General features: G+C 38.7%; 1 protein-coding gene and 2 pseudogenes across 1 annotated transcript; 2 read left to right on the top strand and 1 right to left on the bottom strand.

Moving 5' to 3' along the window:
- Positions 1-9,884, bottom strand: part of LOC148739420 (uncharacterized) — a 30,489-nt pseudogene extending 20,605 nt beyond the window's left edge.
- LOC148739421 (uncharacterized) lies at positions 937-4,535 on the top strand. Its single transcript, XM_088751150.1, has 2 exons — positions 937-1,460; positions 1,542-4,535. The coding sequence occupies exon 2, from the start codon at positions 1,614-1,616 to the stop codon at positions 3,750-3,752; it is 2,139 nt and encodes a 712-aa protein (XP_088607276.1). The 5' UTR covers positions 937-1,460; positions 1,542-1,613; the 3' UTR covers positions 3,753-4,535.
- A 3,502-nt stretch (positions 9,885-13,386) lies between the features above and the next one.
- LOC148739419 (uncharacterized protein KIAA1958-like) lies at positions 13,387-14,744 on the top strand (annotated as a pseudogene).
- The last annotated feature ends 665 nt before the right edge of the window (positions 14,745-15,409 follow it).

Below are 15,409 nucleotides of genomic sequence, written 5' to 3'. Positions count from 1 at the left end.
TGAAGGGCTCCATGTGACAATGTCATATAGTAGTCAAAATTTCCTTTATTTCTTTTAAGAGCTGCAGTTTTGTCAGCCTCGAGTTGTCTGTAGTATAAAGGACCATGCATGACCCCTGGGAAACTTGATACTAGTTTACCAAGTACTCTGGCTTCTTCTCTGATGGTAATTTTGCCATGCTGAACATCCTTGCACGCATCGCATATTCCTTTTTGCTTTCTCATTGGTAAGTCTGATAGTCATTGTCACTGAGTTTATGAGAAAACCAAGGACTACTATCTCATGGGAAGGGATCAAAAGAGACTTCCACGCCGGGCCAGCGCGCGTCACAAAGCAGCATTGCAGTGTTTTCAAAAATGGCGGCAGAATTAGGAATCTCCGAGAGAAGACTGGGGAGGAGTTAGGTTTGCTAAAACTAAAGGGTCTTCCCGCCTTTTGAGGAAGCTGTGTTGCGTCATTCACAAGAGAATGTGGGAGCTTGTTCCATTAGCTTTCAGGAGATACCAAACATGTCATGGTTTCGCTATCGAAGGACGGATTTTCTGCGAGTGACTTCCTTGGTCTAATGGCGTAGATTTGCTCGACACTACAAAGCTAAGTTTTTGGCTCCGATAGAATTTTACAGTTTTCCAAACAACAGCATTTGAAAGGAATATTTTACATCTTTGAGACCTAGAGAAGAATCGTATCGTTTTTGTTTTACTGAATTTTGGCTTATGTGTGAATACCCGGGCTAAACGCATAACAGTGTCTTGTGCATTGCACTAGGCGAACTGTTAGCATTATGCCACACAATAAGAACACTCGATTCGATGTTAGTGCCTTTATGAAGGCCCGAAAGGAAGCCAGGCAGACAGCAGTAGAACAGTGTAGAAGTTTGAAGGTAGAGCTTAGCTCGAACACAAGAAAAATTAATAGACTAAAATCAAAGGTTAGTTAATTAAAGTCAGTCAGTGAGGACTTTCATGTAGTTATTGAGTTATATTAGCTTAGTTAACTGAGACATGCTGGTAATAAGCAACAAGATATTCTGTGTTATGTTTTTAAGTACATTACATGTAGGTATATATTGATAGATTACATTTAGTTAGTTATTTAGGTAACTAGTTATTTTGCTTGTGATCTATAATAATAATGATTATTTTAAGTTAATTAGTTTTTAGAGTAGTTAACTTGAAGATATTAGCATTGAACAAGCTACTCTGTTAGTTTGAGATTGAAGGAAGTTTACTTTTCTTTTCATGTTTTGATATACTTCTGATTTATTCATCATTTCTGGAAAATGCTACACCTATAAATAGCCACCTTTGATAATTTATTAATTAATTGCTGGTAGCTTTTGTTTTACTTGTGGAATGAACATTTTGGAAGTGAATGATTAATTTAATTTTTGTTACCCAAAGGTTAGTGATTCAGGGGAAATATTGAGAGAATTGACTCATGAAACTCAAAATGTTCAGGTTGGTAGAATAGTCCTTACTATGAGATGATATTTCACTGCTGTATAGAAAAAGGAGGTAATGAGGTATTTTTCTTTGCAGTTACAACCTGTTAACACTGATACTAGTTCTCGAACAAGATCCCCAACTATTTTGGTGGATGGGAAATCAAATATGCCACCTAGAACAGCATCAAAAAGACGACAGGAAACAGTGAAAACTGCTTCCCAAATCCATGGAGGATCTGGGAATAACCCGACACCAGCCTTTGATGGGATGTTTGACACCTTAGCAAAAAGATGTAAAGTAGATATAATGAAAGATTATGTTTTAAGTCAGAAAATGCTAACAGAGAAGGTAGTCTCAGCTGTATTTAAGAAAAATTCAAAAGCTTTTGAAAGCTCACCAGAAAATGTAAAGAGGAGCATTGCAGTTTTCTATGGCAGTGGTGTAATGGGCAAGCGAAAATATAAGTCTGTAAGACTTGCATTATCAATGAAAAAAAATCAAACTATAGGAAACAGGATGTCAGCTATTACTGTGATGCCAAACTGCCCTATTCCAAAATTGATGCCTTATAACAAGCTTGTCAAAGAAATAAACCAAATCAGCATTGGAAATGTGTACAAATTAGAAGAACAGTTTCAAGGTGTTATGGAAGATGAAACAACAACAGGTTGCTTTCGAAAGTTAATTGAGTATTTGCCACGCTTAGCAAAATTTTACCTCCGAAAAGGCAGAAAGGAAACCCTTCAGTGGTTTGGCAAAACTGAAGGTACTTTTTTGTTTGCAGTTGGTGGGGATGGCTGCCCATTTGGGAAGAATGAGAGTGCTTGTTCCTTTCTTCTAAGTTTTATTAATGTTGGTAAGAGGGTTGCATCAAGCAATGACAACTTTATTATTTTTGGGGGTAATTGTGAAGAAACTTCGCCAGTTGTACGCAAGTACTGTCAGTTGTTGTGCAAAGAAATTAGTGAGATAGAGAAAAAAGTCTTTGAAATTGAGGGCTTCCATGTAACCTTCAAATGTGCAGAATTGCCAAATGACATGAAGATGTTGGCTATGCTGGGGGGTGAACTGCCCAATAGTGCAAGATTTTTCTCAAGTTTTGCAGATGTTTCAAAAGACAACTGTTCTGACTTAAAGGGGACATTTTTATCCCACCTAAGTTTGTCACAGAGAAATACCGTCCAGCAACCAAGGACACAGACCATGTGGAAGCCTTGGAAGTATGAAGACAGGATCAAAATTGCAAATGAGGTTGAAAAATTTAAAATATCCTTGTCAGAGAAACAACTTAAGCAGAAACAATTTCGGAGCAAAATCACAGAATTTATTGCACGCAAGAACAGTCGCCAAGAGTTTGTGCCTTTAATTGGGAAATTGATTGATCTTGCCCATGTGGAGCCTTTACATATTAAGAATAATGCCTGGCAGTATTTTTTTAAGGGGGTTCTGAAAGAGGCAGTGGGAAAGTCAAATCTTCCAGACAGCTGCAAAAAGTTTGCAGATGTTCCAAATGATAGCATTTTCTCTAGAGTTGTAACTGCACTGAAGTTTGAGGTAAAGGCCAAATGTTTGACAAGAAAGGTAAAGAAGTGGTACGATGAAACACAGGGTAAGGGTCAGGATCTCCAGTATAGATTTACTGGAAAAGATTCCAGGCTACTTTGCCACAATTTTATGAGATTGATTAAATGGCTTAGTGGTGAAAATGATTCTCACCAACAAAGAAAAACAGTTCTGATTTTTGCATACCTTGGACTGAGACTAAGGGATTGTGTTTCACTCTTCAGTAGGTTTGATATTACTGTTGACCAGCTTACAGAACTGAGCATCAGTGCTCGTGACTATTATAGGGTGAATGCATTGTTTCTCCCTACCTCTGTAAATCCTACTGTGTGGACAATTGGACACATCGTTCCTGCTCACACTAAAGAGCTACATGAGAAATATGGGCAAGGGCTCGGTCTTGTAACAATGGAAGGGAGGGAGGCAAAACATATTGCGTTGAAAAAACTAAGTGAAAACACATTTTATAAAAGACGTTGGTACGAGATTTTCAAACATGAGTTTGTTATGTTAGTGTGGCTTCCTGAACAAGGGTTCAACCTTAGTACATACAAGCATACTGCTGTATACATCCCAGACAGGGTGTTTTCTGACCCAAGGTTTTGCTACTGCAATTTAGAAAAAGCTAGTCCCACTGATGAAAAATGTACATTCTGTGGTGATCCAATTATGAAATTTATCCAACAGAGTGTTGAGCAGGGAAAAGTTTTGCCACAGCTGTTAGGTGACACTAGGACATAAAAAAAAAATGAGAAATACTTGTCACATGTAGGACTAGTAGTAGACTTGCAGAGTAGTAGGCCACATGTGGCTCAAATGTGTTGTGGGAAACACTTATTTATTTGTTTATTTGGAGTGGCTTTCAATTTAGTGTTGTGAAGCAAAAACCAAACTAATCACTTAGCCATTAGACTACTCAGCCCATCTTAAACCATAGAGAAACCAAAGTTATTGATTGTTGCAGGCATTAGGGAAGTATCAGGGATTTTTAGTACAATGAAAGTTGTTTGCTTTTGACACTTGGATGAAAACTGCTCTAGTAAACACACATTTATTTATTTGTGATGACCCATAATGTTCCCTCTCATAATTATTTTAAAGAGATGTGCCAAAAGTTGTAACAGATAACATATTAAGTGCATTGTGTTATGGCAAACATGTACATGTTTAAATACATTATCAAGATACATTTATTTCTATATGATGACCCATAAATGTACACTTTTAAACTTGTTGAAAAATATTGGGTCATAAGTTGTGGCAGATTACTCATTAAACAATAAATTTAAAACTCAAGCAATAAAGTGTCAGTCTATTAGTTTTTAATACAACAGCCTACTTCAACTATCAAAAATGTATCCATATGCATTTGTAAACTTGTAGTAGCATTTAATTACAACATATGACCCTTTCCTCGAGTAAGACAAGGTAAATGGCTTTTGAGCACTTACAACCACCCTTGCCTTTCCTATCCTGGGACCCTGAAATGTCTTTGAAAAATATTCCAGGATTGCTTCTCGGTTGACGTCGCAAAGTCGAGACATATCTCTAACCAGTCGATTCTCTTCGGTGTAAATAATGATATCCAGGAATCTGCTTTCCGAATGGGTGACACCGTAAGTGGACCTTGCCTTCTTTACCGTGTGCAGAAGAAAAGCGAATATTTGCACTGGCAAATCCCTTGTAACTAGGACAGTCCAAGGATTATGGGCTTTATTCCGCGAACTTAGTCGCCTATGCAACTTTTTCAGCAAGATGGTCATTTCCCCTGCAATGATCGACCCAACATCGATGACCGAATTTCACATTCTTTCGATCGAATTCTGATTATTTCGATGCTTCTCCAATAATCTCATTAGGTTTTCCTCAACTTCGTTTTCAAACAGGACAAAGTTATCAACATCATCACGCAGAGGCCGTAAAATCTTCTTGGCTTCATTTATAATTTTCACATTGGCCGCCATTTTTAACTCGAATTTCACAATAATACCGCTGGCTGAACAAGGAGCTACAGCAGGCGCCTAATTGCACCTTTGAGACGCGCGCGGGCCCGGCGTGTTCACAGGGTGTACAATGAAGCCAAGCTACTCAAGAATCAGCATAGCCTCTGTGACATTCAAAATAAATTGATCATATGTCTGCGCTTGGAGATAAACATCATCCAAGTGAGCAACTGATATGTACCCTTTAGTATGCAGGTGGGCCAGCACTGGCCTAAGTATTTTAGTAAACTTCCGGGGGGCACAAGCTAACCCATTTGGCAGACAGGAAAACTGGTAGGTCTTATTTTCCCAGTGAAAACGTAAATACTTTCTGTCTGATTGCTTGATTGGTATAGAGTAATAGGCATCCTTCATGTCTATGCCTGCCATGTAGCAATTTTGGGTAGCCAATTTTGTTATAGTGCCAAGAGAATCCATTTTAAAATGATAGTTAGTAACAACCTCATTAAACTTTTTTAAGTTTAAAATAAGTCTATGAGTCCCATATTTCTTAGGTATTAGAAAGATAGTTGAGCTTATTTGTTCTGGATAATAGCTAGCCTCTTCAATTAGCCCTTTCGAAGGCAATTTTTGAACTTCCAGTTTGATGTTTATAGTATCATTCTCATTGTGCTTGTTTGTTGGGAGTTTATGTTGCACTGGAGTGTCATCACATTGGATGCTTACTCCGAGGACATCAGATAAGATATCCTTGTCACTAGTTAGTTTTGTCCAAGCTGAGTAGTGTAATTTCACCTGCCCAGCTGTAAAACTGGTACATCGGCTATGAAGGTAATTCAATAAGAGTGGCAAAATTTGTGTAAACATACTTACCGAGTTTTGGATTTCTCTCAATTTTTTTACCACTTGGTGGCTCTCTGGCCCTGTTGTTTGCCTTGATTGCCCCGGCTTTTGAAAGGTGGCTATCTCCCTGAAACGAGTCTTTCCTGGCAGGCACATTTCGATTGGGGTCGGTTGCTTGCAGTGTTTTTGGGTTTTATAACCTTCCTCAGTTTACTAGTTTCCCTTGCATCCTTTAGATGCTTCGACAATTCGTCCCCAAAGAGTTGTTGTGAAGTAGCAGGTACTTCAAATGAGCATATTGACTTATACTCGTAGCTTAGTGCAGGTTTAATTTGCTCTCGTCTTAACTGAGACATCTGGGTCTGTACATGACCCAACATTGCAATGGTATCGGCGAGATTATTTATAAGCTCTGGTGTATTTTCAGCATTTGCAGTAATCCACTGAGGGGTTTGTAAATTGATGATAGCTGTCTTATTGACAAGCTGCTGAGGATTGGCAGTTTGTAAAACAGCTTTCCGCTGGCGGGCATTTAATTGCGCCCATATCTCCTGATTGACCTTTATCTGTTTGAGTTCAGGACAATTTACCGGACGTTTGTGCTTTTCAACAATTGTCTTGATTTTATGAGGATTTAATTTCTTACCCCATCGCTTTTTGACAAGAGTTGTCACATTCTCATCCAAATCATCGCCGATGGCGTCTTCAGTGTTATAGGCATCAGTCAATGAGTTGAGCATCTTTCCTTTGCTACTTTTCTGGTCGGTGACCTTTTTAGGGTTTTTATTACGCTCGGTGAGCACTTTGACGGCATCGTCGTCCTCCAATTCACCGCTAGCATACAACTTAACATTATCATCCATGTGATGAGAGGTTGAGGGCCCGGCCTCCTCCTCTGACTCTGGGTCAGAGGCTGACATGCTGTCTTCACCTCTAGTCTTTCGTTTCTTGGCCGGTGGCCCTTTAGTGTCGCACATGTTCTCAAAAATCGCCGCCATCTTAGCCATATTTTCGTTAATTGAGAAAATAGCCTTGTTAAGGCTGCCCTCCTCGGCACTCTGTGATCTTCGTGAGGTGTCCTCGTGCAATTCATTCATTTCAGGAGCGGCATTGTTTGAATCGCCCATCAGGATATTTTCGCTGAGATTTGTGGACAAATAAAAAAATCATGGACTTCCACGTACCTTAAGCTTGGAATTTTGTAGAAAGGATTCCAAAGGAGCGCAGGATTGCGGATATTTTCCTTGCATTACGAAGTTGAAAAAAGATGGTTTGAAGATCTAGACCAGCAAGCGAGCACTGACCAGCAAGCGAGCACTGACCAGCAGCATGTCCGTGCATCTCGTAGTGACGTAGACTGATGACAGGATATAATTAATATACACTTTGGGCAAGGATATTACTTTTCTCTCGAATTTGAAGGGTCACAGTAAAAGACATTAAGTACCTGTAGAATTGTGTCCATTTCCAGTATATCCGGGCTTACAAGTACAAACGTACGATCCATCGGTGTTCGTGCAGGTAGCATTCACGTGACAAGAGTGATTTCCTTTACATTCGTCAATATCTGAGACATCATAAATATATTTTGCACTCCTTTTTTATTTTTGTCACCTTGAAATGGATGAGCACTCTCAGTTGCACGATGTTATTAATCATTGCAAATCATAAAACAAAGGTTTCTCCTTTTTCTGTTTTACGAATTAGATATTGTAAACAAACATCTCAGCACAAATATCTCTTAACCCACCAATATGATGGCTCTGAAACAAGCAAAATGTGGCCGGATAATTGTGACTCCTTGCATAAACATGCAAGGAGACATGATGCAAAACGTAGCGCTTAATAGGATTAATATTTCCTGCTAAAGATGCTTCGTTTAATGCTAAGGCTTCTTTGATATTGCGTGCGAGCGAGGTCGTATTTCTGATTCATTATTCGCTCGCCTGATGGTAGCTCAAACTTACCTTGGCATGACTGTCCATCTCCGATGTATCCTTCCCTACAGGTGCAGTTGTGGGAACCGTTAGTGTTGGTACAGTTCGCATTGACGTCACAGAGATGGTCTCCATTATTGCACTCATCGATATCTGGAAGCAAAACACCCCAAAACACCAAACAAACAAACAAATAAACGCACAAAAATATGTCACTGAAAAGTATATCAGCTGTAACAAAAAAACAAGATAGGCGACTTCCGTGAGTTTCGTAAAATAAATGCTAGATAAAGAATTGTCCACATAACTAAGCATATTCAACTCATAGATGGAACAGCATTAAAAAATCTAAGGAATAACAGCTACTAAGGTGATAGTTGTTATGTAGAGTCGGATTCTGATGCTAATTTGAATTACCTCGGTATGATTGCCCATCTCCAATGAACCCTTTCTTGCAGGTGCAGTTACGAGAGCCCTTAGTGTTGGTACAGTTGGCTTTCATATCACAAACATGGCTTCCATTGCTGCACTCATCGATATCTGGAAGCAGTAGGTATGTCAATGTAACTTTTTGGATACAAAAATAAAGTGAATGACCAGGAATTAAGTTAAGCAACCCGGTTTTTTTGTTTGTTTTGTTTTGTTTTTTGTTTTTCAAAATCTCCATTGCCTTCGTGCGAAACGATTTGAGTATTGTACTTCGAGACGACTGTAGGTTTTCATTTTACCTCAGCACAAGTGTCCATCTCCAGTAAATCCATCTTCGCAGGTGCAACTATAAGACCCAAAAGTATTGGAGCAATTTGCAATTTCGTCACAGAGGTTATTGCTGCCTTTGCATCCATCGACATCAAATTAGAAAGTTGTCGAAAGAAAACATTACACGGAGAAAGAATTTAAACAAAAAGGAAGGTTTAAGGTCCTGGAACCAAACTTTGTATAAACTGATTCTGCTCTTAGTTTACTGACTAAGTTCAAATCAGAATAACAATGCATCATTTATTAAAATGTTTCATTTACAAGTCAGGAACAAAACCTAAGAGTCCCTGACGGCTCCTTAAACTTAAACGGGTCATGAGTGATATATTTTCTAATTCTCTAGTAACGCGGCTGAATAGCGCGGCATTATAGTCAACGCGTCATGTTGGAAAATTCTGGTCATGATTTGATTGCAATGAGACTAACTTCGCTTGTACAGTTTTGTCCATTTCCAGCATATTCAGGTTAAAATTTACATACTTAGTTCTTACCCACTAGTAATCATCAAGTCTGCCTTCTACCAGTTGAGATTTTTTACCACTAATACAACGATTTGTGTCATTAAGATTTTTTATCACGCAATGTTTATTTAATATATTTGTGTTATTGTCAGCATTGTCTTCAGGCCTACACCCGTCGCTATTTTCTTTAAGGCATGCTGGTAAAACAAGTCTTGCTAAGATGACAGTACTTTTCTTTCTAATATGAGGGGTTTAAAAAAAGGAAAGAATCTAGTACCCGTACAGTTGCGTCCATTTCCTGTAAATCCGTGGTGACAAGTACAAGTATACAATCTGTTGTTCGCATATTTCAGCACAAAGATTTTTTTTTAAATCTATCAACACAACAGCTTTGAAACAAGCCAGACGCACATCACGGAAACTTTACGAAAACATTGCATGGGTGATGCTGTATAATGATATGAGACGATATACCAAAAAAAAAGAAAAAAATGCTAAGGCAGTTATTCGGAAGGCATCCACTAGATCATCCTCAAAATTACCTGAGCATGAGTGTCCATCGCCAGTGTATCCCACTTTACAAGTGCAGATGTAAGAACCATACGTATTCGTACAGTCTGCATTCACGTCGCAGCCGCTGATGTTAAATTTACATTCATCCATATCTACAGTTTAGAAAGAGAAGAAGTGACTAAGTTAGAGTAACTCACGAGAGGCATCCACCATAGAACTGGTCCAAATCAAATATTACGATAGTGATATTAATGATAGTACATGAATAATTTATAATACTTTCATGATACTGATAACTATTCATAAAATACAATAACTCAAACAAAACTTATGGGACCTACCTTCGTTAACCATAACATAGTAAATCAGTACTGCCTTCCCTTTCCTAGTTGGATCCAGCCAATACTTTCTGTCCATAGTGTATTTACCTTCACTTGCTTATATTTCTTGACAAGTCAGCGCCGGTAATTCAGGGATAGAGCCTAAGGGAGCTGCGGTAAAGGCAGATATTTTAGTTTCTTTATATTATAAGTTCTTTCAGGTGAGAAGGAACCGGATCGGCCCAGGATAGAGAATAATTCAAGGAATACCAACCAAACATAAGATAAACTTTTGATTTCATACCTTTGCCGTTCAGTCGCTAAATGTAAAACCATCCAGGGGTTGAAAGAAAATTCCCTGGTCTCGCTTCCCTGGTGCGGCTATTTAGTTCACACATTTGGTATTTTCGATTGTAGTTATAGCTTTGGCACGTGATCTCCTGTCCGCATTTGACATTGCAGAGGTGAGGAGCCGCCACTGACCATCTTTTGAAGACAGAGCGCTTGAGAGCCATTCCTTGTATGTTTACTTCTGTCCTACATTGATCATTAGCTGTGACAAACTCCATCACAGAAGCGAGAGGGACGAATCTTAAATGGCGGAAAATCCACCAAATACTTCCTTTCTTGGGCTAAATCTGAAAATATTGAGTATAAGACCACATGAATACATTGTAAGTGCTTGCGCTGAAGCAAAATAATCCTTATTTCACTCAAAAAAAAAAATGATTGTGTGCCAGATGAAGACGTACAACAGTCATATTACTTCCACATTAAATTGTTGCCTAAAATTAACAAATGGTAAACACCACAGCGTACACTATTGAGTTATGGATGCACGCGGGAGGTTGCTAGGCACGAAAGAAGCGTAAGAATCGCTCAAGGCGATAGCCGAGAGCGACTCTAGCTTCTTGAGTGCTTAGCAAACCTCCCAAGTGCATCCATAACTCAATAGTGTGCGCTGTGGTGTTTACCATTTGTTTTATAACATAACATTGATGCACTGTAGCTAAAGAGTTCCTTTTATTTAACAAATCTTACGCGACCAGAAAAAACAAGCGCGCGCGGAAAAATAGTCTTTGCATTTGCTCACGTCAGCAGCGTACACCCATGGGCAAATGGGGGACGCTAAATTGACCAATCAGAGCGCGCGCTTTACTTTGGTTATGTTATAAAAACTTTTAAAAAAACACTCCATACTTTAAATTGTGAGAACAGAACGAAATTACTCGTAATTTGTTATATTTGAATGTTTTAATTTTGAAGGATCTTCAAGTTCAGCTTTTGTGGAATGATAAATTTGATATGCTTAAAGCATTTTGATCTAGTAGCCCTGTATTGCGTCATCGTAATCAATCTAACTTTCCCCAGCCAATGCCTATGCAAGCAAAATGTATTGTATCAAGGGCTATCAGAATCCAATACAAAAATAAAATTGGTGGTAGCCATATTACGCAATATTACGAGATAACTGGCTTTGAAATGTGAGAAAAGTGCTGACTTTGCATTTTATAGAAAGTGAAGGAAAATAAAATCTCCCCGTCAATTCCATTTGAATTCGATATTTTTTAGAAACAAAATGAATAATACACGTAGAAATTCTTTAAAATAACTAGCAAATACAATACTCAGAACAAGTTCCTGTAAGTTTTTATAATCAAAATGACTGCATTGAAGCCATTTTTTACCCTTATCACTACTACTAACACAACCAAAAATACTGGCAAAACAGTCTTTGCACAGGATGAAAAGTGAACTGCGTGTTTATAGATTTTTTTCCTTTTATTCGGTGTCATTAAAATAGGAATCACTGCGCGTTTTTTTTTCTTTAAATCATTTCGTTATTTTTTAAAATTCTCATCGCACTTTGTTCAAGCTAGCCTACTCCCCTCCTCCTCTCCCCCAGTGTAAGTAAACACATTGACGTCCGCGTGGCGCGCATGTCTCACGTAAAGTAATTTCTTGAAAAGTAATTTCTCCTCAGAATAACCACACACTGTCAAGCAAAGGTGATGACAGGGCAGAAAATTTAAATGAATGGGGCATTACTTGCTTCATTACCAAATTCTCCAGATAGGAAAAAAATTTGTATTGTATGGTGAGCAGAAAGGGCAATACTCGAATTTTTGAAAGTGGTAAACATGGATTAAAAGAAAACTGCTAACCTCCAAAATTAGTTAATTGATTCACAAATTGTACCAGTATTACAATACTTTTTATTTAACTGAAAGTACCTGATATAATCCTTTTAAGCCGTTTGTTCTCACAATTGACTTAACTGCATCAGTAAGTCCTCTGTAAGCTAGTAACTTTCCACTTCCATCATTAACTAAGAAAAATTTATTTTAAAAATGTTTCATTGCATACAGTCACATACATGTACACTACAAACACATTCTTGCAGTAAATACTCTTGAGAAAGACTGTTCCTGGTATTGGTAATTGATGTTTTGACAACCTTAATGGAAGTTGACTCCGCATGCTAACTTCAATTAAAGTCTGCGACACACTGGGCCATTTAAAACGAAAATCACCCAGTATGCTTGGTATGGCAATCGTGATATTCGCAGATCACTGTGATTGGCGTATAAAATCACCAGGTGTGTCTCCGCATTTCTAACATGCTAATATCAGTGATTCAATAAGCCAATCACAGCTATGAAATTTGTTGCGATCCCCAAATAAAATTGCCACATGCATCATCAGCATAAGATTGTGGAAATAACAGTCACCCCAACCAACTTACCAACACATGGACAATAAGATTTTACAAGCTAAAACATTTTGCAGAAAAGCCAATCACCTCACATTTACAATAATTATAGGCATGAGGCTGACTTTTATCCACAAGTTTCCATTAGGACCAGTATCTGCACAAGCAGACTAAACTAGAATTTCCCTGACAACATCAAAGGACACATTTTTTTTTCATGACAAATTTTTGTCTCCTCTGTTGCATCTACACTAAAAATGTTGAAGCTGCTTAAACTATCAAATTCGGTTAACAGCCAAAAATAAGACCGATACCATATTTCACTTTATTACATTCATTTTGAAATCACTGGTGGTCCCTGTAATCTGATTGGCTCTAATTGGTGCGATTTATTCCCAAATCGCACCATTTTTTGCTCTAAATCGCATCTTTTTTTCCAGCCAATGAGGAATTTACACTTAAAACAAACAACCAATCGGATTTCAAGGCTTGTTTAAAGTGACCAATCAAATTGCAGGAAAATGAAAAACAAGGAGTATCATCTGGCAAATTTTGCAACTTTTGTTTCCAAAACTCTTATTTTTTTCCCCCAAAAATGGATGAGTTTAATTTCTTCCAGTTTTTGAATGATGACAATGAGATTCTTCAGGCTGAAGACCAACATGCCAGGGACTTTCCCACTTTTTGTCTACATTTTGGTGAATATTTTGACGATTTTGTACCTTCTCAAGCTCAAAATCCGCGCGATCCCGAGTCCACCGAGTCAACAACAAACGAAGAAAATCAAAAGCCACTACAAGAGTTGGATGTTGCAAGATTTTCCATCATTTCAAGCGATAAAATACATGAGCGTAAGTCTGTCACTTCCAATAGAAATACGTCCCGCTCCACAAAACAATGGATGAATGTTTTCAGAAGCTGGTGTCAATGCCGCCACCTTGAATAAGTCTCCATCGAAACAATGGCGCCTGAAGAACTTGACAAAGTCCTGAGTAAGTTTTACGCCGAAGTAAGAAAAAAGGACGGAGATGATTACGAGCCAGAATCCCTTAAAATCATGCAGAGTGCCATAGAAAGATATCTAAAGGAAAAGAACTATCCATTGAGCATCGTGCAATCGAGGGAGTTTCACTCCTCACGAGAAATCCTCAAAGGGAAAGCAATTTCCCTGCGTCAACAAGGAAAGGGAAAGAGACCCAACAAAGCTCAGCCAATCACATCTGAAGAAGAGTCAGCCCTGTGGGAAAAAGGTCAGTTGGGCGATTTTAATGGAAAGGTCTTGACCAATGTCAACTTTAAAAATTTGACGGAACAACTGGGATTTCGTGGTCGCCAAGAACACTACGATGCGTACGTGGAAGATGTAATTATAAGACAGCGAGAAGATGGAACTGAAGTTGTTGAGTTCAGAGAAGGTCCCACCATATGGTCACACTAAAACACGGAGCGGTGGTCTCACCATCAGGCGAAGAACAACACCACAAACAATGTTCAGCACCGATGGCGGAAAAAGCGATCCAGTGCGGCTATTCAAGCTTTGGTTGTCCAAGCGACCCGAAGGAATGAAGAACACAGGGCCACTCTATCTAAGCATCATAAATCGTTCTAAATCAGCAGATGTTTGGTATACCAAAGTTCAAATGGGACAAAACACCATCGGCAATTAAATGAGATCTATGGACGATTAAGAAGCTGACGAACCACAGCATGAGGAAAACATTGGTATCAAAACTTAAGAAATCAGGTCAACCGCGCAATATCATCTGTGAAATAACAGGCCATGTACGTGAATCTTCGTTAGACGACTACGATAAAATAGACGAGAATCACAGTAAAGAACTGTCTCACATTATCAGTGGATATAAAGACGTGTCAAACGAAAATCAAGCAAACGAAGTCACCCGCCAAAACACTGTAAATCAAGCCTTAAATCAGGAGATTGCAGTCCAACATAAACGAACACCTCTGGTTCCTATTTATCACGTCCAACAACAAGGCCAAATGTATCAGGCCATGGGTTCCAATCCTGGTTTTCAGCCAGCTGAATTTTCAGGATTTCAACCACGTTTTCCAATGCAGTCTCCGCAGTACCGCATGGAAGCCTTCAGTTGTGCTGCTCCCGTTCCATCGCAGAATAACACAGGCTGCACCTTCAATTTCTTCTCCAGAGATAGCCAGAATTCTCCACCCCAACCACAGAAGAAACGAAGGGTTTACATCATTGAATCAGACGACGAGGATTGAACTTTAACGCTTCACTATTTTTCTGAGTTATTGAGGACTTCTCGAAATTCTTGAATAATACTTGTCTTTCTTTAGATACGCTTGACTGAGTTTTTGACACATGACGTCAAAGTCTTTCTGTTTTGCATACAAAATAAGATGTAAATGTGTTTCCGTTTCCGCTCTTTATTTAAAAACCGGCTCAGTACTGCACCAATAAAATATTTGAATTGACCAAGTTCTGTATTTTGGCGATTTCAAAATGGATGTAATAAAGTGGTAATTGAACCTCGTGTCGTGCAATTTTGGTCTGAAATCATACTTGTGATTTCAAATTGAACTTGCGCTGCGCGCTCGTTCGATTTTGAAATCACGCGTATGATTTCAGCCCAAATTGCACTCCACTCGAGTTCAATTACCATTATTTATTATATGGCTGTGTCTCACAAGGACTGGGAACTACCGAATTCACAAATTTGATTGGCTGAAATCAATATTGAAAGCGGTCTAGATTTTTCGGCATCTAGACCGGTCTAGAAAAAAGGGGTACAAAGAATATAAAAAATTGGCATATAAGACACGACCATATAATAAACATCTTATCAATCGAGCTAGGTTGGTCTATATGGGAGAATCTTGACCTCGGTCGCTGGTACAGACCTCACTGCGTTCGGTCTGTACTGGTG

The sequence above is a fragment of the Stylophora pistillata genome, chromosome 2, assembly GCF_964205215.1.
Source record: "Stylophora pistillata chromosome 2, jaStyPist1.2, whole genome shotgun sequence".
Classification (NCBI taxonomy): Eukaryota; Metazoa; Cnidaria; class Anthozoa; order Scleractinia; family Pocilloporidae; genus Stylophora; species Stylophora pistillata.
Note: the sequence above shows the minus strand (reverse complement) of the source record. Positions and strands in the feature narration are given on the sequence as shown.

Excerpts from the sequence above, each read along its gene's own strand:
- LOC148739421 (XM_088751150.1), top strand. The coding sequence starts at position 1,614 with ATGCCACCTAGAACAGCATCAAAAAGACGACAGGAAACAGTGAAAACT.